Genomic DNA, 23,463 nt, shown 5'->3' with positions numbered 1-23,463 from the left:
ACTAGTAATTTCATTATTTAGAATTTGGCAGCACTTTTATCTAAAGTCCAAGAATGTAAAATGTCAAATGAAATATGTCAGTGTAATCAATATTCTCCTTCATTAGAATTCCCTCATATTGCTTTTTTTTTTTTTCTTTTTCTTCAGACAGTCTTATTCTGTCGCCCAGGCTGGAGTGCAGTGGTGTAATTTCGGCTCACCACAACCTCCACCTCCCAAGTTCAAGCAATTCTCGTGCCTCAAGCCTCCTGAGTAGCTGGGATTACAGGCATGCACCGCCACGCCCGGCCAATTTGTATATTTTTAGTAGAGACAGGGTTTCGCCACGTTGGCCAGGCTGGTCTCGAACTCCTGACCTCAGGTGATCCACTCGCCCCAACCTTCCAAAGTACGTGAGCCACCACGTCCGGCCTCATATTGCTTTTATCCAAAGTTCTTTTCCCTTTTCACTCTACCAAAGTATTTAAATAATTGATCCTGTCCTTCATAGAAGATTCTCAAAGAAGAAAACTGCAGTGTAATTAATGAATGGTTTAATTCAGAATCTTCATATACTTCTAAAGAGAAAAATAATTTAGTGTCAAATGCATGTTAGGAGATAATCAGTGTAAGTGGCAACAAATTGTGACTTCAATCACATGCTACTGTAGAGCTCAGAAAATTATCCTAAACTATTCCGTAACAATGAGACTTAACATCACAGAAAATACACTTGAAAAATCTCAGACCAGCTACTTCTGGACAATGGAATACTTTTCAGTCTGGTATGGTGGAGGGCCCGAAAAGGATAAGGGATTCTTATGATATACAATGGGATTCTTTACTGAACAATGTTAAATTAAGCTGCACCGCCTTCCTTGAGGCATGGACTAACCCTAACCAGATAGAAATCTGGGTGGGATAAGAGGATGAGCCACACGCTAAATTTTAGGGCAAGGAGATAGTGTTTGATTTTCAAAATCAGCAAAATAAGCTGAGCACTTTATATCTTTCTGTACAAGAGTGATACCATGAAGAATTCTTTAGGGATTTAAAATACACTAAGCCTGGTTCAAGTATAAAAAGTCTTGTTTCCTTTCATCATTGACGCTTTTTTCTTTTTTTTTTTGAGGCAGGGTCTCACTCAGTTTCCCAGGCTGGAGTGCAGTGGGGCAAGCTTGGCTCACTGCAACCTGCACCTCCTGGACTCAAGAGATCCTCATACCTCAGCCTCCTAAGTAGCTGGGACTACAGGCGTGTCCCACCACACCCAGCTAATTTTTTTATTTTTTGTTGAGGTGGGGTTTTTGGGGTTTCGCCATGTTGTCCAGGCTGGTCTGGAACTCCGGTGCTCAAGTGGTCTGCCCACCTCAGCCTCCCAAACTGCTGAGATTACAGATGTGAGCCACTGCACCCAGCCCACTGACACGTTTTTCTGATACATGTAAATCTAAGCTAAAATAAAAATAATTTATTACCGCTATAATACAATTCACCATTCTCTTTTCTCACTTCAAGTAAGAAAGTAAAAATAGAATATCAGGGCTGAAATAGACCTAAATATTCATCTTGAAGAGGATAATATTCTAAAAATCATACCACCTGAATTGAGCATTTAGGAATTTACATAACATTTCTATACAACTGAATTGCAAAAATAAAACTTTAAATTCAAACTTTATGAATATGTCTATGAATGTTTTTAAACAATAAGATATATAGTTGTATCTTATTCTATTTAATGACAATTTCTGTTGCCATGATGAAAAATCAGTAGACCCAGAAATGATAATCATACCAATTCTTGGTAGGCAATTGAGAATACATTCAAGATGAATCGACATTTAATATAATTAACATAGTGCTACAATATATTTTAATTGTGCATCAGAAATGATTTACCTAAGTTTGATTCCTGTGTGCTATTTGAAATGACTTGTAGATTTTGTTGTTTTCCCCGATCTTAGAATCAGGAATTTGTGGGTTTCTTCAACAATAGGTATCACTTGCATTCAACAGTTTTGCCTGTTCTTCAGAATTATTAATATTTAGATGGAAACTTGCTCACCGTCTTTTATAACAGTGCTTGACATAGAGGAAGGGAGAGATGATTGTGTCCAGTCTGCTCAGGATCCTGGAAGCTCCCCCAGTGAGAGACACCTCACTGTAAAAGGAACTCTGAGCTACACACACCTGGCACTTGGGAACTTCCTGCGCTTCCTACTTAAACTCAACTTCAGTCACGTTACAAAAACTCATGTCATTCCCTGTTCAAAGAACAGCTTGATATTTAAGAAAAAATCACCCTTGATCGTGATTGAGAAAGTCACGACTACAACCGCATGGATGCTGAAGAGCAGTCAGCTGGTGGGAGAGGCCAGGATCGTTTTGCCTGTTTGGCTTTCTAATGAGCTACCTGCTGAAGGGAGGCAGTGTTTCCTTCCCTGCAGGAGAAACTTGGCAGCTTTAAGTCCAGCCTGAAAGTTCACAAGAGTGAGATAAGTTCTGACCGCTGATACTGAGTCTCTAACTGGATCCTCTCAGAGCAGCAGTGATTGGCTGAAGTCTCTGAATTCTGCTTTGCTGACTCGTACATTATTGTTTCTCACTTGTCTGAATTCTCTGAAAGTAATATCACACTTAGAAGATCCCTAGGTGACCAAAAGAATGAATATCTTGTGTAGAGATGTAGAACCTTCAGAGAAATACTAGACTTTGAAAAAAAATCAACTGCTCTTTGGCCCCTATAAAAAACACAAGAATCAAAGCCATCGCCGAGGAGGCCTGAGTAGGGAGGAAGGTGTGTCATCTTTAGGCTTTTCCTCTTTTCCGGATAGTGAGCGTGTGGGAAGGCAGGTGGGCACAAGTGCCTTGGGTGCAACCCAACGACAGTACAAATGTTGAGCTGGCATCCGAGATCTGATCCCTTGGGGACTTGAAAATGGCATAAAGACTGGAGGGAGAACAATCTCGATGGGTTTCAGAGCAACCATTCTGTCTTCTGGCCGAGGTCTTAAGAAGCGTGTCTGCCGTTCATGCGGTCTGGAGGGACAAGTGTTCTTCATAAATGTAGGCACTGCAGCATGGGGGGCCAGCTTGTTGGGTTTTCTGGTCTGTGAGGAAGCCCCCACTTGAGCAGTATTTTTCTGGGGAAGAGGTGGTTTTGTTACAGTCTCTGATAGATTAGCACTGGCTTTAGTTTCTCGATTCAGGAACTCAGCAATTTTCATTTGGATGCCATCATCAGTAGTGGCACCTTTTGTCAATGATGTTTTTGATTTTTTCTTCTTCTTCTCCCGTTTTGATGATTTACCCAACTCAATCCCATCCAGCAGACCCTTGGCTGCAGCTCGGGCCAAAACATCTTTCACAGACACTGTCTCAGAAGGGTCCCGCTGCAATTAAAGAAGCATTTACTAAATGTGGGAGTTAGCTATTATTGTGTCTCCTGCAAATATTTATCAATGTATCAGTAAAAATAAAAAGACTCTATTATACTAAAAGAAATAAGAAATAGTTTTTAGGCCTTAGTCCCCAATCTCATAAGCCTCAGCAAATGCCTTTAAAAAAACAAACAAACAAAAAAACGTAAACTTCCCCATTTATGAACCTGATACCTGATAGAAAAAAAGAATCACACAGATTTTTTTTTTTTTTTTTTTTTTGAGATGGAGTCTCACTTTGTTGCCCAGGCTGGTGCTATCTCAGCTCACTGCAACCTCCACCTCTCAAGTTCAAGCAGTTCTCCTGCCTCAGCCTTCTGAGTAGCTGGGATCATAGGCATGTGCCACCACACCCAGCTGATTTTTGTATTTTAGTAGAGATAGAGTGAACCATGTTGGCCAGGCTGGTCTCGAACTCCTGACCTCAGGTGATCCACCCACATCAGCCTCCCAAAGTGCTGGGATTACAGGCATGAGCCCCCACGCCTGGCTGCTTATTTCTTACATATGAGGGAAGATGCACTAGATGTTGACAAAATGCTTGGGGAGGTGGGGGTGGCAGCCAGGCAGAAGAGGAACACTCAGGGGAAGTATAAAGAACAGGGCTGGCCGGGTGCAGTGGTTCACACCTGTAATCTCAGCACTTTGGGAGGCCGAGGCAGGCAGATCATGAAGTCGAGTTCAAGACTGGCCTGGCCGAGATGGTGAAACCCCGTCTCTACTAAAAATAAAAAAATTAGCCGGGCATGGTGGCAGGCGCCTGTAATCCCAGCTACTAGGTTGAGGCTGAGTCAGAGAATTGCTTGAACCTGGGAGGCAGAGGTTGCAGTGAGCCAAGATCACGCCACAGCACTCCAGCCTGGGCTACAGAGCAAGACTCTGTCTCAAAAAAAAAAAAAAAAGAACAGGGCTATTTGCCAATTCTTGTTCCTGCCCTTCAGCTGTCTATGAAATGCAAACACATCTTTACAGAATGTGCAGTTCCTGGCTTCCTCTTATGAGGCTTTGTAGTTTATTAATTCCAAAGTATGACATGGATTAGGATTTTTTTTTCCTTACCTCCCTTGTTAAAATAGAAAGAAAACAACCATTGGTAATTTCAGATGGTTCCATTCTGAAAAATTTATCAGTAGACAATTGAATTTCCTTTAAGGAGCACAGTGGAAGAACAGGAGGACTAAGCCTGCAGCAGACAGGAACAAGCATTCAGCAGTTAGAATGGCTTCTTTGCCAAGAGAGGAAGAAAGTAAATTACAGCTACATTTTTTTCTAGTATACTTTACCAATCGTTTAAACAGAAATTCCAATCAAGAACACAATTCTGAAGCAGCCTTTCCCTAAATACTATTATAAGTTAAAAGCTCTAATATTTTATATTAGTTCATAATTTATTATAAATCCCAGATTCTCCATCTTTAACCAACTATGCCAAGAATAACAAATGTTTAACAAACTAAAAACTGACCTTCCCAAAGTCACTAATATGTTAGTAAAAGCTTTCCATTATCAAAGCAGGTAAATATATACATTAATCACAGTTATCTAAAATGTCCTATATTTCTACCATTTTCAAAATACAAAGCAGAAAACATTTTCTTTTGGTTACTTTTTGCACAATTACAATATAAAAAATATAGCCTATCACTTTAATTACATTATTCTTCCCAGTCACTTTTTGAGGATTAATAGATGAGTTACATAGTGTTCAAGAAAGTACATAACAAAGACTTTGTGTCAGAAAAATATCAAATCATGAATAGATTTAAAACAAAAATTTCAGTTTTTATGTTTAATATGAATTTATCATTTCTTAGTAAGTGGTTCATCATGAATAATAAATGATTCTATTTCCAGACTCATATTATTAAAATATATTTAATAATAAAGCAATTAAACACTATTCCACATGAGTTAAACTATCAGGAAATCTTTTATTAATCATTGTGTCCTGGCCAGGTGCCATGGCTCACGCCTGTAATCCCAGCACTTTGGGACGCCAAGGCAGGCGAATCACTTGAGGCCAGGAGTTCGAGACCAGCCTGGCCAACATGGTGAAACCCCGTCTCTGCTAAAAATGCAAAAATTAGCCAGGTGTGGTGGCAGACTCCTGTAATCCCAGCTACTCAGGAGGCTGAGGCAAGAGAATTACTTGAACCTAAGAGGTTCAAGCCAAGATTGCACCATTGCATTCCGGCCTGGGCGACAAGAGTGAAATTCTGGCTCAAAAAAACAAAAATTAGCCAGGCGTGGTGGCAGGTGCCTTTAATCTCAGCTACTTGGGAGTCTGAGGCAGGAGAATCACTTGAACCCAGGAGGTGGTGGTTGCAGTTAGCTGAGATCACACCACTGTACTCCAGCCTGGGTGACAGAGCAAGACTCCATCTCAAAATAATAATAATAATAATAGTGTCCATGTGACGCAGCTACAAGCCAAAGAACAGCAAGGACAGCCAGCAACCACCACAAGCTGGGAGAGCGCAGGGGACAGGCCTCTCCAGCACAGGCCCCAGGAGGAATCCAACCGGCCAGCACCTTGCCAATGCCTTGGTTTAGGACTCCCAGCCTCCGGAACTATGAGAGAATAAATGTTTGTTATTATAAGCCACCAAGTTTGAAGAAATTTCTTTCAGCAGCCCAGGAAACTAACACACATGACAAACGGGATTTTGCAGATGTAGGACAGGTCCCACGTTAGTTACCCTGAAGATAGGGATATTATCTGGGTGGATCTGACCTAATCACATGACCTTTGAAACCGGGGTCTAGAGGTCAGACATGGAAGAAGTCAGAGATTCAAAACACAAGATGCTACGACGGCTACTGCAGGTGCACAGATTGGGGAGCTCAGGACAAGGAATGAAAGTGGCCTCTAGGAGTGAAGAGCAGGTCAAGTGACAGCAGCAAGGAGACGAGGACCTCAGTCCCGCAAACACAAGCGTGGGTTTGGAAGTAGACTGTTCTCAGAGCCTCCAGAGACTTTAGCCTAGCTCATATCCTGAGCAGAGAACCTGGCTGTGCCATGCCAGACATATCTGACTTATGTGAGCTAAGTAATAGATGTTTTTAGCCACTAAGTTTGAGGTAATTTCCTAAAAAGAAAAAGAACACACAATGGCTCACACTAGGTGAGGAAGCAATGCCAGGCTGCAGATGGCAAGCAGCGGAAGAAGGAACAAGAGGACAGAGAAGTGAGCTCGCTGCCATGGATAACACTATTAAGGCTGGAAAACCCGCCAGAAGGCTATGTTGAGAGAAGGGTCCCAAAGGTACACCCACTATGAAGCAGCAAGGAATGGCCTAGTGAGGGGGCACCACAGCACTGAGAGGTTTGGTAGTGGTTTTCCTCTGCAGGCCAGGGCTGACAGTAGGGGATGCAGTGACACAACTGGGCTCATTGACAGCAATGAAAATAATAGGATCCTGAAACAATAGAGACCAGGTGAGCAAATTAACCATCAGAAGCCAGGCATGTGCAGATACTGATGATCATAATGAGTACTAAGACCAGAGAAGCATGTACTCCGGTGCGTGCACACTAAGACCTCTCATGCACTGCTCACATTCCCGCCCTCCACTCTTAGTAGGTAACAGAAAATCAAAACACAGAACACAACCTAGACCTCAAGCTCAAAGACTGTTCACTATTAGAAAAGACTAAATAGAATTCACTGCCATGTTAAAATGTCAGATGAGAAATAATATCTGATCATATCATTAAATGCTGCAAAGGCTTTTAATAAAACTAGGCATCCATTAGTGATTTTTTTTTTTTTTTTTTTTTGAGATGGAGTCTTGCTCTGTCACCCAGGCTGGAGTGCAATGGCGTGATCTCGGCTCACTGCAACCTCCGCCTCCTAGTTCAAGCGATTCTTCTGCCTCAGCCTCCCGAGTAGCTGGGATTACAGGCGCCTGACACCACGCCCAGCTAATTTTTGTATTTTTAGTAGAGACGGGGTTTCGCCATGTTGGCCAGGCTGGTCTCGAACTCCTGACCTTAGGTGATCCGCCCACCTTGGCCTCCCAAAGTGCTGGGATTACAGGCATGAGCCACCATGCCGGCCCCATTAGTGATTTTGAAAACCTCTTATTGTGCTATTGGCTTAAGTATAGACATATAAATCAACGGATAGAATGAGAACAGAATGAGAGTCCAGAAATAAGCCCATGCATCTATGATTCGTGGGTTTTCTATTTTCTTTCTTTTTGTTTTAGACAGGCTTTTGCTCTGTCTCCCAATCACAGCTCACTACAGCCTTGACCTCCTGAGTAGCTGGGACTACAGGTAGGCACCACCACACCTGGCTGATTTTTTGTGGAGATGGGGTCTCTCTATGTTGCCCAGGCTGGGATTAACTAACTGATTTTCAACAAGGGTGCCAAGACCATTCAATAGGAGAGAATAATCTTTTCCACAAATGTTGCTGGGAGAACTGGATGGCCACATGCAAAGAAGGAATTTGGACTCCTAACTCATATCATATACAAAAATTAGCGGGGATTGTTGTACAACTTCATGAATGTATTAATATTTTAAGGCACTGAATTGTACACTTTAAAATGGTGAACTGCATAGTATGTGAATTACATCTCAAAAAGCTTATTAAAATAGGAATAGTTACCTATATTTGATGTATATCTATAACATAATATAAACATACACATCCATGTAGTTGATATTCAGCTGGTACATGCTGGTGTGGCTGTATCAGCAGTAAAAATATCAAAATTTCTGGGCTTATTCCTATTTGCTGCCCCAGCTCTCCATGTGTCCCTCCAGACCATCACATAATAAAAAGGGACCTAGCTCATCAAGGGACCTCCAGAACCCTACTTCATCCCTTTAATGGGATATTTTAGGACTTAGAAGTGTCAAGATATAGGAAGGAAATTGTTAACCATTTCATTATGCATCTTTGGATTGTGGGTCGGGTTTATGTAACAAAAAAATAATATAAAATTTGAGAAGAAACCCACTTAAAGCTATAGGGGTTATAGCATTGTCATATTAGTATAGAAACAGCCAAACGTCAATGGAATAGAATTACAGATCCACACAGAAGTATATATGGGCTTAAAACGTATTTTTAAAAGATGGCATTTTAAACCAAAGGGGAACGGGGGCCAAGGAAAGATTATTTGGGGGAAAAAATGAACCTTGATCCGTACTTGACTCTTTTACCAAAATAAACAGCAGAAAACTCAATTATTTAAATATAAAAAAGATGAAATTATAAAAGTACTATAAGAAAACTGATCAAAGCATTCATAAGCTAGGAATTCACATAACACAAAATGTAGAATTCATAAGGAAAACATTGATACAAATGTCTACACAGAAATTGCTGTAAATCAATTACTTTTTCTTTCTTTTCTTTTCTTTTTCTTTTTTTTTTTTTTTTTTTTTTGAGACAGAGTCTCACTCTGTCACCCAGGCTGGAGTGCAGTGATGCGATCTCGGTTCACTACAGCCTTGACCTCTTGGGCTCAAGCAATCTTCCCACCTCAGCCTCCCGAATAGCTGGGACTACAGGAGTACACCACCACACATGGCTAATTTTTGTATTTTTTTGTAGAGATGGGGTTTCACCACATTGCCCAGGCTGGTCTTGAAAACCTGAGCTCAAATGACCCACCCACCTCAGCCTCCCAAAGTGCTGGGATTACAGGCGTGAGCCACCATGCTCAAACTATAAAGCAAATTTTTAATTCAAGTATTTATTTAAAAATAAAAAGATAAATAATCTGAAAAATATCTGTAATTCATGTGAAAACAGCAACTCTTCCTAATATACAATAAGACATGTGAAAAGAAAAAGAATAATCCAGTTGAAAACAGTGGGAAAGTACATGAACGTGAAATTTATAAATGAATAATAACAACTATAACAATTTAAAATTATTGAACATTTATTATACGCCAGATACTGCTCGTGTGTTAATATATTCAGTCTCCACAAGGATCTAATGATGTAGGTAATATCATTAACTGTATTTCAAAGCCACCTTTTACAGCCACCTCACCATTCACAATACTCTTCTCCCACTTAACAAAAAAAGGTATAACTGTCACTACCTTGTTATAGTCCATTGTCCTGGGATATTAACATCTCCAGGACGCCAACAAAGGGACAACTCAAGAATGTGGCCCTCTTCTCCCACGGCAATGCCAGAGTTTAGGTAAGAAATCTTAAAGAGGGCGTCAAACTCAGCAGACCTCCCTTCCTCCCTCCCTCCCTCCCTCCCTCCCTCCCTTCCTTCCTCCCTCCCTCCCTCCCTTCCTCCCTCCCTTTCTCCCTTCCTCTCCTCCTACACTCACTTCTTCCCTCCCTCCCTTTCCCTTCCTTATTTCTATATATCTATCTTAGAATTCAAATTTAGAAGAAAATCACAAGAGAATATTAATGATTATTTGAATTAAAGAATAAAGTCAGACCTTTTCTGACAAGGTAAATTTGGTTTTGACAATGAGAACTAATTATATAAAATAGGTAACAAATTTAGCATTTTCCCATAAGTCAAATAAGATAAATAAATCTGCAGGTCCAAACATTTAACAGAAATATATTTAAAACACATATGTAATATAATATTCCAGAAATAACATATTTTGCAGCTATTTAAACTTATGATGAAAATGTTAGACATTAAGTCTAAAATAAAGAACAAGATATATAGTTATTAAAAAACGTTTAGGGGCCGGGCATGGTGGCTCACGCCTGTAATCCCAGCACTTTGGGATGCCGAGGCAGGTGGATCACTTGAGGTCAGGAGTTCAAGACCAGCCTGGCCAAGATGGTGAAACTCCGTCTCTATTAAAAATACAAAAATTAGCCAGGTGAAGTGCCGCGTGTCTGTAATCCCAGCTACTTGGGAGGCTGAGGCAAGAGAACTGCTTGAACCCAGGAGGTGGAGGTTGCAGTGAGCTGAGATCGTGCTACTGCACTCTAGCCTGGGCAACAGAGCAAGACTCTGACTCAAAAAAAAGTTTAAGGATTATTTGAGCAAAAATGTTTGACAACCACTGCTCTAGAATCCCTACTTTTAACCACTCCACAGTACACTAACCAGTCATGGGAGGCTGAGGCAAGAGAACTGCTTCAACCCAGGAGGTGGAGATTGCAGTGAGCTGAGATCGTGCTACTGCACTCTAGCCTGGGCAACAGAGCAAGACTCTGACTCAAAAAAAAGTTTAAGGATTATTTGAGCAAAAATGTTTGACAACCACTGCTCTAGAATCCCTACTTTTAACCACTCCACAGTACACTAACCAGTCAGTAAACAGGAAGCATACTCAACCTCAGTAATAGAGAAATGAAAATACAATCAGTAACGAGATCTCATGTTTTCACCCCACAAGTGGGTAAAGATTTTAAGTCTGATGAAGCTCAGCATTTCTGAAGCTGTGGGAAAACAGGTTTATAAGAGTGAATGTCTTGGTAGTAATTTGACAATATCGATTAAATCTTAAAATATGCACATTCTATGGTGGTGGAAAAATCTAGAAGACTATAAATCAAATTGTTAAGAACAATTATATATAAGAGGATGCCATCTGGAAAAAGGCTTTCGTTTTAAGTTAGTACTTCTGTAATGTGAAATTTTTACAATGGGGACCAAAAAAATTACAAATTTGCAAATTTTATCATGACAGCTGAAGTCCAAAATGAGCTGAATATTTCTGGGATATTAAACATAAGCAACAGGTAGGTGATGAGATTAAATGACATGTAATATTGCTTTCAACTCTAAATTCTACCACTTCGGGTACTAAGAAGTGATTCTTGGTATAATTCCCTAGGTAATGCATAATTTCTTTTGGCAGCATCCCCAACAAGTAGTTATAAACATCTTCAATATATGTACTCTCCAATTTGAGCTCAAATCTCAAACCAATATAGAATTATGGATTCTGTCTTTATATTACTTGTGTCTTTTATGCTATAGATTAATCATTAATCGTGGCTTGCCTGAAATAAGATCAATATTCCTCCACGTTTGTTGTATCATATTCTTTTTTTTTTTTTAAACACACAGGGTTTCACCATGTTGCCCAGGCTGGTCTTGAACACCTGAGGTAAAGGTATGTGCCCACCTCAGCCTCCCAAAGTGCTGGGATTACAGGTGTGAGCCACCGCACCAGGACAGCCTTATCATTTCTTAAATCCCAGCACTTTGGGAGGCCAAGGCAGGTGGATTACCTGAGGTCAGGAGTTTGAGAGCAGCCTGGCCAACATGGTAAAACCCCCATCTCTACTAAAAATACAAAAATTAGCCCGGCGTGGTGGCACGTGCCTGTAATCACAGCTACTTGGGAGGCTGAGGCAGGAGAATTGCTTGAACCTGGGAGGCAGAGTTTGTAGTGAATTGAAATGGTGCCACTGCACTCCAGCCTGGATGACAGAGCAAGATTCTATCTTAAAAAAAAAAAAAGAAAAAAACAAAAAGAAAAAGGCCCTATGGAATCTTTGTTAAATTGTAAGAAGTCAGGCAATTTTATCATACTAAAGTAAAATTTTAAAAAGTAGAATGTCTTTATACAACTTAGAAAATAATATTTTGCCTTTTAAAAAATATTTTTTTGAGTTGTTTAGAAGAATCCTTCCTTTTCTTACCTGTAAGGTTGTCCTTTATTCCCAAGGTCTTGAAATTCCAGTGCTTTCTCAACAACAGCTTCATTTTCTTCTGGACAAACTGAACATGTGCAGTAAACAACTGCTTGAGCTTTAGTAACTATATTGGAAGAAGATGCAATGACTGTAACAACTCTATTAACAATCCTATACAAATGTGCTATGTTTCCAAACATCTATTTGATACTAATACCACATGGTTTTGATGAGAATAATTTCCCTAGATGCTTGAATGGCTCCCCTTTAAAGTAAAGCTTGTCTTAGTAATTTAGTCTGTGGCCAGTAAGTAAAGTCACTCTAACTGGATTGTATGGAAATTGAAAACTCAACAAAAAATAAGGCCAACTTAGTTATAAACACAAAGAAATAAATACTACAGGTTACCATGAACTTGATACTTCTGCCCATTCTTCTACAAGCGATATTGCCTAAATAGTTTAAAGGACTCTAGAAACAGACAGACTTAGAGGTGAATCCCAGTTCTGTCACTTACTGCTGTATGAACCTGGGCAAATTACTTACAGTCTTAAATTTTTCATCTGTAAAATGAGGTAATACTACCACCTGCAATTCACTCATTGATTCATACTTATTGAGCACCTACCACCTGCCAGACAGGCACTGTTCTAGGCTTTGGGATACAACAACACAAACAAAAATCCTTGCCCCTGTGGAGCTAACTTTCTAGTAGAGGAGAAAGACAGTAAGACAGAGATCAATAGGAAAACTATATAGTATTGTTAAGTGATCAATGCTATGGAGAAAAGCAGAGCAGGGGTGAGGGATAGAGAGTTCCAGGAGAAATAGTGTGAAATAGGGCAGTGAGAGAAAGCATTGCTGAGATGGTAAACTGTGGGTAGACTAGATGGAGATAAGGAACCAGCCACAGAACTATTTAGAGAAAAACATTCTAAGGTAAAGGAACAGCCAGTGTAAAGGCCTGAAGTCAACATGGTGCTGGTATATTCCAGGAAAGTGAAGGGGCCGGTTTGATCAGAGCAGAGGGAATGAAGAGAGAGTAGTAAGTCGAAGTCAGAAAGCATGGTCTGAGCCCCAGATAGTACAGGGACTTGCGGGCCACTGGAAGGGCTTAGGTTTTTACTCGGGTTATGATGGGTTTTAACAAGATCACTCCAATTGCTGTGTTAAGAATAGAGTGCAGAGGGCAGGGGCAGAGACTAGTAGAGAAATTAGGAGGTCATTACAGTAATTCAAGTGTGAGGTGATGGTGGTTTGGATACCGTGGTAGTGGTGGAGGTAGCTGGATATATTCTGGATATAAGTTGAATGTAAGAACCTACCTCATACACTGACTGGCTGTGGGTATGAAAGAGAAATCATGGATAATGCTAACGTTTTTAGCCTAAGCGAGTGGAAGGCTACAACTATCATTAACTGAAATGGCAGTACTGTGGGAGGAACAAGTATGGCGGGAGGAAGATCAGAGCTTCCATCTTAGACATGTTAGCTTTGAGATGACTATGAGTCCCTAAGTGGAGATGTCAAGAAGGCAGCTGGAAATACAAGCTTAGAGTTTCGAGAGGAAGTTTAGACTGGAAATACAGATTTGGGAGTCACATAGAGGTGTTTAAAACCATGAGACTAGATACAATCACCAAGGGATAAGTATAGGCAGAGAAAAAAGATCCAAGGCATGGACTATGGCACACTCCCATGTTGAACAGGGTGTTGAGACAGAGAGGACCCAGTAAGGGAGACAGAGAAGGGGAGGCCAGAGAGAAGGCCTGGAAGGTGGTGCCCTGGAAGACAAGTGATGGAAGTGTGTGAAGGGAGAGGAAGTGACCACTTCTGTCAACTGCCACAGACAGACCTAGGTAGACCAGGGCTGGCAACTGACACAACAGCATGGGGATCACTGGCGATCTTCACAGGACCATTTCAGTTTAGTGGCAGGAGTGAACGTGTGATGGTAATAGCTCAAAAAAGAAGGAGAGGAAAGACTGAGGAAACACTGTTCCCAGGGGAAAGGCAAGTTACAGGAATTTTTTACAAAGGGGGAGGACATTCAAAGAAGTTAAAATATAGGGAATTTTTGTTGATGAGGAACTATAAATTCTAGAGAGCACAGAGTGAGAGATGTGGACAAAGGGATATGAAGAGAGTTATGGAGACCAGAGTATAGGAGATGAGGAATGACCTGGACTCGGGGCCTCTTGAGTTAATTGTCATTAATAGGTATAAAGGATATAAGGAGACATGTTTCTTATAATTTGATTTATTTGTATTTTTTTAAGAGATGGGGTCTTGCTCTGTTGCCTAGGCTGGAGTGCAGTGAGGTGATCATGGCTCACTGCAGCCTCCAACTCCTGGGCTCAAGCAATCCTCCCACTTCAGCCTCCCGAGTAGCCTGCATGCCCCCATGCCTAGATAACTTTTTTTATTTTTTGTAGAGGCAGGGTCTCACTATGTTGTCCAGGTTGGTCTCAAACTCCTGGCCTGAAGTGATCCTACCATGTTGGCCTCCCAAAGCACTGGGATTTCAGACATGAGCCACCATGCCCAGCCCACTTATTTATTTATTTATTTAGAGATAGAGTCTCACTCTGTCACCCAGGCTGGAGTGCAGTGGTGCAATCTCAGCTCACTATAACAAGTGATTCTCATATCTCAGCCTCCCAAGTAGCTGGGACTACAGGCATGCGCCAACACGCCCGGCTAATTTTTGTATTTTTAGTAGAGATGGGGTTTCACCATGTTGTCCAGGCTGGCCTCAAGTGATCCGCCAGGTTTGGCCTCCCAAAGTGCTGGGATTACAGGCATGAGCCACTGTGCCTGGCTCCCACTTATGATTTTAAAGTAGAGAATAGTGGCAAGGCTGTGAGTCTTAGAGGGTAAGGGAATTAGGGGTGCCTGAGCCCCCTTGTTGCTCTGGTCAAAGATATCATGGAAGCTAAGGAAGAAAATTTGGTGATTATTAAATAAAATGATACATATAAAGTAAGCAGCAGGCACCTGGCACATAATAAGTAAACAATAAGTGCTCAAATATTTAAAAATTATTTTCACAACTAACAAGGACTGAGCACAGTTACTTTTTGGTATTTTTAATTTTTATTTGTTTTTACTCTAATCCCATGACAGATTACATAATTATCTTTTATGTGGTTGACTTCAAATCGGGCTTTTAGTCAGTTCTATCAAAATTTGGAGTCAAACCCCTGATTACACACTTAACTACCTAAGATAGCATTCTCTTATGGGAAAATTAAATACAACTTGTTTTGACTTACAGTATGTCTTCCAGTAACATAAACTGTCGTAATCTCAAGAGTTGCCAAATCTTATGTTTATTTGGCATCATAAAAGAGTTTATGTCATTAAAATCCCTTTGCTTTTCAGATTCTTTCTGAAGCTTTTTTAAGCTTTAAATATCCAATTAAAATTTAATTAAAATGCTTCAAGTAAAAGGCTTATTATTTACCAAATTCCTGATCTTCCAATCAACTTATTTCCTAGATCACATCCATATCATGTTCAAATGAACATTTATTAGCAATATGAACTAAAAGAAAAAGCCTCCTCTGTGCTTTCTATTTACTTATTTATTTTTTGCTTTTACTCCTGGCAAGATGTGACCTCTGTGTTTTATATAGGCCTTATTTCTACCTCATATGTGTTTATATATTTATTTACTGAATGATCTATACTCATAGATCTATACCTATAATATAGATGGGGTCTATGCCCATATCCATTTATCTTTAAGCCTTTGCAGGTCAGGATTTGCTAACACTGATACACCTTACATACAGCTTAATACCTGACCCAAAGTGGGCACTTTATAAATACATACGGAATTAATAAAAGCTTATTAATTTCTCAGAGACATCTAGATTCCTGTGTGCATATGTGGAAAGGCGGTGGTACTCAAAATCTAAATGAAGTGATTAAAGCAATGATATAAATCACTCAAAGTGCCGCCTTGTTACTCAAACTTCAAATCGAGATCTAGGCTTTCTCTGCAATTTCACCTCTCTGTTCTCTACTTAGCACTAAGAGAAATAAGAGTTTGACTAAAATTTGGACTGTAGAAGAGTTGTTAAGGGTAGGCACAATGACAACAGAAAAATTATATTGAGTAAGAAATCTAAGAGAAGAAACAGGAAAGCTGAAACTACAATTATAAATATACATAATTATTTCACTTTGGCATTACAAAATTGGTAAATTAGGCTTGCTAACCTGTTTAAAATTACAGTAAAGCATATATTCTAAAAACTGAGATTAAATTGGTAAAGACAAATATTTTGTTATTTGAAGGCAGTAAGACTGAATGTTCTGGAAAATGTGCTCATGGCTCACACTTCATTGCTTGATTATAATAGATCATGAAAGACTAATATTTCTAAAATGTACACCTTATTTTAACAAGATGGTGCCTATGACAACCTTACATTTCATTGCATGTGTTAGCTGTTCATACTGCTGTTGAGCAAGAACGTGAAGTTTGTCCACTGAGATGCCTCCTTGAGAGTGATCTTTAAGGAATTCTGTATCTGAATTTTAAAAAGAAATGCTTTTAAATATAGTACCATTAACAACTTTTTACATATTGTTATCATCATATAATTTTTCAATCATTTTGCCTACCAATAAAAGTGTTTCATGGAAAATATCTATTAAAACTAAACAGATATTAAAAGGTTGACTTAAAAATTAGAACAATAAAGTTAATTCTGTTTCATTTTAATATTGCTTTTCAAAAAGAATATTGAAAATATTTAATATTGTTTTTCTCCAAGTTGCTATGAGATAGTCATCCAAGTAGTCATATAAGTCATTTAGACACAGAAGAGAAAATGCCGTCAGTCTCGAGACTAATACTGGATAGAGAAAATAAGATTTATTTTCCAAAATAAAAACGAATGGGCTATAGTCAGATCTGGGAACACACAAGGATATAGTTTAAAATACTAACTTTCCAAAAGAAACCTTGGAAGAAAAAATTCAGAAAAGCAAATGTTATGTCTTCAAAACAGATTAAGAAATAATGTCTTACATTTTTTAATTTTTGAAAAATAATTTAAATATATATATGGCAATATTAATGAAGATATACTGAATGCTACTTCTTTATGTAGATTATTTTAACGACCCCTTGAAGAATTACTAGCCCTTTTAACATTGAGATAATTGTTTAAACATACATTAAACAACTTGTCTAAGGTTATATAGCTACTAAGTGGACAGCCAGGATTCTAACTCAGAAATCTAACCAGAGGACCCAAATTTTTAAACTCTGTATTATACTACCTCTCTAGAACTCACTAGAGTATGACAGCCAATTATTTATACCATGTATGTGGCTATTGCCCATTCCAGTACTATCACTAAAGGTTAATTAAACTCCATTTCTTCCCAATTTAGTTTTACATTTCATGAGGTTTGTTTTTTGTTTTTTGTTTTTTGTTATTGTTGTTGTTGTTGCTGTTTTTTTTGAGACAGGATCTTACTCTGGAGTGCAGTGGCACCATCTTGGCTCACTGCAACCTCTGCCTCCTGGGTTCAAGCAATTCTCATGCCTCAGCCTCCTGAATAGCTGGGACTACAGGTGTTCACCATGATGCCCGGCTAATTTTTGTATTTTTAGTAGAGACTGGGTTTCACTATGTTGGTCAGGCTGGTCTCGAACTCCTGGCCTCAACCGATCTACCCACCTCAGCCTCCCAAAGTGGTGGGATTACAGGTGTGAGCCACTGTGCCTGGCCTACATTTCACATTTTTTTCTCTGTTCTAAAACTATCCATTACTTGTTAAAGGACTATTACAAATTATTATACTCTACAGTCATATCATCTATTTCTTTAATTCTATCTTAAAATAATTCCAAGTCGTTAGCAAGGACCAACTTCATATATTATTCCTCAATGGTTCTAATATTTTTTGATGTTAAAATGTTTTTAAAACTAATTCCTTATTGTTCCATTCTACCTTGTATCTAAGTTTAATAAAATAATCTTTTGGATTCACCCCCACTAAGTTTCTGGCTAACGTTCCACGTTCCCACCACAGTCACTAGGTCAGCAGCTCCTTATTTGCTCAGGCTTTTAGCTCCTCAGAGTACAGGTTCCTTCAAAAGCCCGCTTACTTCAGGATATAACAACTACTTTTTTTTTTTAAATGAGACAGAGTCTTGCTGTTGCCCAGGCTGGAGTGCAGTGGCACGATCTCGGCTCACTGCAGGCTCCACCCCGCGGGGTTCATGCCATTCTCCTGCCTCAGCCTCCTGAGTAGCTGGGACTACAGGCGCCCGCCACCTCGCCCGGCTAATTTTTTGTATTTTTAGTAGAGACGGGGTTTCACCGTGTTAGCCAGGATGGTCTCGAGCTCCTGACCTCGTGATCTGCCCGCCTCGGCCACCCAAAGTGCTGGGATTACAGGCGTGAGCCACCACACCCGGCCAGGATACGACAACTTCTTAGCTTATCCTATCATCTCCTCATCGAGGCTTTCAAAACATTACCAGTACCTAGGAAATGTTTTCCTTTCCCCCCTTTACTTATTTGTATTTTCCTCTGGGCCTTTCTCCCCTAGCCTTTAGTTTATTTTTATTCTGTGGTTTATTTTTTTTCTGGATTTCCACCTCAAAATGGCCCAGGATAAGGCCAGAGTCTCACAGTTCTGAGCTCTAGTTCTCCTGACTGTTATGCTTATTATAGCTGCTATTTCTTCCCCCTTTTTTCCTTCCCCCTTTTCTTTCAGTGTCTATTAATTGTTCTTGGATTATTTCTTAAAGTTCATCTAGAAATTTTCTCAGCCTGCCTACCATTCTGCCATCTGAATTGGTTATTCTGTGGTTGAAGTCTCTCTGGAAAGAAATTTTCTATAGCAAGTCAAAATTCCATGCGGTACAGTGTAAACCCAGTTAAAGATAGTGTCATTTAGTGGAAGGAAAACGTGCTAACCCACCTGAATCTGAATCCCAGCTTCCCTACTTACTAGCTACATGACCATAAGCAACTTGTTTAATTTTTCTGAGTCTTGGTTTTTTTCCTCTACAATTATAAGAACACTATCCTCAAAAAGTTATTGTGAATACTAAGTGACAGTATGTGAACACTACCTAGAATATTGCCTGGGACATTATTGTATTTAATAAATATTAGCTCCTTTCCCTCCATTTCTTTTCCTCCTCTGTCTGTCCTTGCTAGAAACAGAAAACAGTTACTATATTCTGTACATGGGTGGGGTGTCTTCTTTTTCTAATATTCTAATTAACCTTTCAATTTAATATGCCTTTCAATATAAGCAAAGGATAAGAATAAGTTTCATTTAATTTGGAGCAATATAATGTGATTAAGAGAGTCATTAAAAGTGCCAGTCTCAGAGTCAGACTGGTTGTATTCGAATCCAAGCTCTGCCTCTTACTAGCCCAATGCTCCTAGGAGACTTCATTAACTTCTCTGAGCCTCAGATTCCTCATTTGTAAAATAGAAGTTAACAAGTTACTACTTCACAGAATTCTTGTGAAGACTTACTGAAATAATACAAGAAAAGTGCCACGCCCAGGGCCTTACATCTAAGTGCTCAATAAATGTTAATGTTAAATAATTATTATTTTAAATGTATTTAAAAGCCAAAAAAATTAAATGTAAATGCTTCTATATTTAGTCTGAGATAGTCATTTCATAAAGCATGCATCCTAGTGATTAAGACACCTTTGAGTTTGAAATAATCTGATTATGATTTAATTAGGATCATGTTTAGAACATAGGCTCTAGAGTCAAACAGATCTAAATTTGAATCTTAGCTCTGTCTCTAGTTGCTTGACCTGAGAAAAATGAATCAATCTTTGAGTCTCAGTATTTTCATCTATAGAGTGCCGGTAAATTTTAACACTTACATCAAGAGCTCTGGTATATTCAGAATAGCATACTGGCCAGCATCTTTTCTGATTGCCTACATTATTCCAATTATTAAATATTTTGAATATCACCCTGGTCTATCGGATTGGTGTAAGGATTAAATGAGGTAACAGAGGTAAAGGACTTTACACGTAGTAAGTACTTTATATATGGTTGCTATTATTTATTAATCAGATGTATTTGATATGCTATTTTAATGATTTTAAATAATTTTATATTTTAAACTGTCAACTAATTTCAATAATTTAGAAATTAAAACAAGTACCTTCATGTTCATTTAAAATAAATTCTACTGGATTACTAACACCCAGTCCTGAACAACGAGGTAGCAGCAAAATCACTTTAACTTTCTGTAACCTGTGATCCTTTGATTCAATGTTAATAAATGTCTCACGAAGTATTTCAATATCTGGGGAAAAAACACAGAAAATTTAATGTAAAATATTAATGAAAAATCTTAATGTAGTATATGATTGTATCTATTTACTGTACATTTTTAAATCCTCAACCTCACAAAAATTCATTTTGATGTAGTTAGAAAAGAGGGCTATTCTTCTCTGATATCTACCCAAAGTTAATACAGGAATCCTATTAATAGGATGCTTGCTCCTTCACCTGAAATGATGTTGAAATTTAAAATTAAATTCTCATTCTGAACTGCGGGATATATAGTAGGGGAGAAATGGACTGCAGAGGCAGAAAAATTCAAGTTGACTCCCAGCTTCACTGTTTACTAGCTATGCATTTTAATCTCCCTGAGCCTCCATTTCCTTCTTCATAAAATGGGATGGGTACCTTATATAACTGTGGTGAAGACTGAGATAAAGTAGTTAAGCTTAGCGTGGTGTCTGTTATATAGCAAGGGCTCAATATTGGTTATTTCCCTCTACTATTCTTTATCCCCTTTTATGTTCTATCTTCTCTCCAGAAAAAAAAAAAAAAATGGTGGGGGAGGGTTATCAGAAGCACTTGTAAGTTGCCAGTCCAAGGTACAGAATCCATACAAACTGGTGTAAAATATCAATCATACCTTTAAGGATCTTGAGACTTAGCTTAAGAGAGTCTGCCTTCCCTTGTGTTATAGCCATCCGTGCCCCCTATCTTACAGCCAACCCTCTACTTTTGCGGTGGCTATGACACGCCTCACCTGCTGAAGAATCACTCTTGATACAGCCCCACCTGCTGCCTTTCTCTTGCCTCACCAATTTTTCCCTCTTCCTATTCTCTGCGTCTTTTAAAATTATTTTTTCTTTAAATCGAGTGGTCCTTTTCTTCTTGCCCCCTGCCACTATTTTAAACATTTTATTGGGAAACTTCAAACATCTGCAATATAGGCATAATAATATAATAAATTCTCAAGTACCCATCACAGAGCTTCAACAGTGAACCATTCATGGTCAATCTTGTTTAATCTGTACAATGCAGCCCCTCCCACCCAGCCCCTTATTGTTTTGAATCTGTAAATAGTTCCACATATATCTCTAAAAGGATAAAATCTTCTTTTAAAATGTAACGACACCAAAAAAGTTAAAAATGTTTCCTTATTATTATCAAATATCTAATCTGGCTCGCATTTCCCAATAGTCTCACACGTGTCAAAAGTTTTTTGTTTGAATCAGGATCTAAATAAGGTACATACATGGCAACTGATCAGTCTTACTTTAAATTTCTTTTCACCTACAGGTTCTCCCTCCATTTTTTCTTAACATTTATTTCTTAATGAAACTTCATTATTTACCCTGCCAGTTTCCCACAATCTGGATTTTGCTGTTTTCCTAGAATGCAGTTTAACATGGTCCTCTTTTCTGTACTTCCTGTAAATTAGTAAGTGTATCTTTAGAAGACCAATACTTTTTCCTTTGGAGGACAGAGAGAAAGAGGCAAAACTACTTAACAGATGGCATCATATTCTTCCACTCAGTTGCCTTTGTGGTACCACCAAAGGGGTTGCAAAACACTCATATTCTAATTCTAAAACCCCTTTTTCCTTTATTAGCTAGAATACTTCTAAAAGGAGAAATTTCCTCTCTTCTACTGCCTGGCTCCCCTGTAGTTCCTATTGTCTCTTGTTAAGTAGGTAAAAACTGCTCAACTATTTGAAAACTCTAATGTGTACAGATGTAAGAACTGCAGAGAGCAGCCACTATTCCCACCCTCACCCCCAAGACGGAGAGAAAAATGAACAAGGAACTTGGAAACTCAGCAGAGCACCTCCCTGCCCCCAAACCTACACACAACACACACCAGGCTGAGATTCAGGTCTCTGAGAAGAGGGCATGGTTACCAAAAGAATATGCTGTGGTGAACACTGCCAGGATTCTATACAGCCACCATAGGGATAAACAAGCATTGGAAGAAGAAAAGTTCTTTCTTCTTCCTCTTCCAGTCTTACAAAGTCTCTCAGCACCCTCTAATGACAGAGGCAGTTGGCAATGGAGAAACGGAGAATCAGAGTACAGTTCCAGCATCACAAGGCAGGACAAAGTGTGGGCTTAGAGCTGAGAGGCAATCCTAAGAACTGGCCAGTTCCTGAACTTGCTTTCTCTTGATTCCTCTCCTACTTCTCTGTAGCTCCTTTGCTGGTTCCTCTTATTCAGCTTCCTGACCTCTAGGTATTGGAGCGTCCAGGAATCAGCTTTTAGATTTCTTTACTACCTGAACTCACTTCTTTAGTGATCATGACATTCAATATTATGTAAATGCTGACAAATCCCAAATGTGTATCTCTAACATAGACTTCTCCCCTGAACTCCAAAAGAGTGTACCCAAATACCTGCTTGACATTTCCACTTAATGTCTAACAAGCATTTTAAACCTAACATAACTAAAACCTAACTGTACCACAGTCTTTCCCATCTCAGGAAAAGGCAACCTCAGCCGGGCACGGTGGCTCTTGCCTGTAATCCCAGCACTTTGGGAGGCCGAGGTGGGCGGATCACGAGGTCGGGAGTTTGAGACCAGCCTGACCAACATGGTGAAACCCCATCTCTACTAAAAATACAAAAATTAGCCGGGCGTGATGGCGTGCCTCTGTAATCCCAGCTACACAGGAGGGTGAGGCAGGAGAATTGCTTGAACCTGGGAGGTGGAGGTTGCAGTGAGCCAAGATCGTGCCACTGCACTCTAGTCATCTGGGCAACAGAGTGAAACTCCATCTCAAAAAAATAAATGAAAAGGCAAGTTCGTCGAGATTATAAAATGAACTGGGAAGTATTTCCTCCTTCCATTCTCTGAAAGAATATTATTTCTTCCTTAAATTATTTGCAGAATTCTGTGGCAACACCATACAGGAATAAAATTTTTAAAAACTTTTTGTCTTGTGAGTGGGAAGATTTTCTATTGTGAATTCAACAGATATTAATAGCCATTAATCTTAAGATCCTAATAGCCAGATTCAAGATTATCCAGATTTTCCAAAACTATTTCTCAGTTTTGGCAAGTTGTCTATCCAGGAATCCATATCAGTTAAATGTTCAAGTTTATTGGCATAAAATTGCTCATAGTATCTTTTTATTGTGTTTGAAA

At 39.2% G+C, this 23,463-nt stretch overlaps 1 protein-coding gene across 5 annotated transcripts in view; it reads right to left on the bottom strand.

Moving 5' to 3' along the window:
* Positions 1–516: 516 nt before the first annotated feature.
* Positions 517–23,463, bottom strand: part of NSUN7 (NOP2/Sun RNA methyltransferase family member 7) — a 55,992-nt gene continuing 33,045 nt past the window's right edge. For 3 of the 5 annotated variants that reach the window (XM_002814695.6, XM_054553844.2, XM_054553845.2), the window contains 5 exons: positions 20,204–20,347; positions 16,468–16,569; positions 12,035–12,152; positions 4,482–4,605; positions 517–3,374 (listed from right to left, as the gene is read on the bottom strand). In XM_002814695.6, coding sequence (XP_002814741.3) covers positions 2,742–3,374; positions 4,482–4,605; positions 12,035–12,152; positions 16,468–16,569; positions 20,204–20,347 — 1,121 coding nt within the window. In that variant the 3' untranslated portion in view covers positions 517–2,741. The remainder of the gene's footprint in view (positions 3,375–4,481; positions 4,606–12,034; positions 12,153–16,467; positions 16,570–20,203; positions 20,348–23,463) is intronic. The other 2 variants (XM_003776448.5, XM_063723379.1) reach the window with 2 other exon arrangements.

Source organism: Pongo abelii, chromosome 3, assembly GCF_028885655.2.
Source record: "Pongo abelii isolate AG06213 chromosome 3, NHGRI_mPonAbe1-v2.0_pri, whole genome shotgun sequence".
In the NCBI taxonomy this organism is placed as follows: Eukaryota; Metazoa; Chordata; class Mammalia; order Primates; family Hominidae; genus Pongo; species Pongo abelii.
Note: the sequence above shows the minus strand (reverse complement) of the source record. Positions and strands in the feature narration are given on the sequence as shown.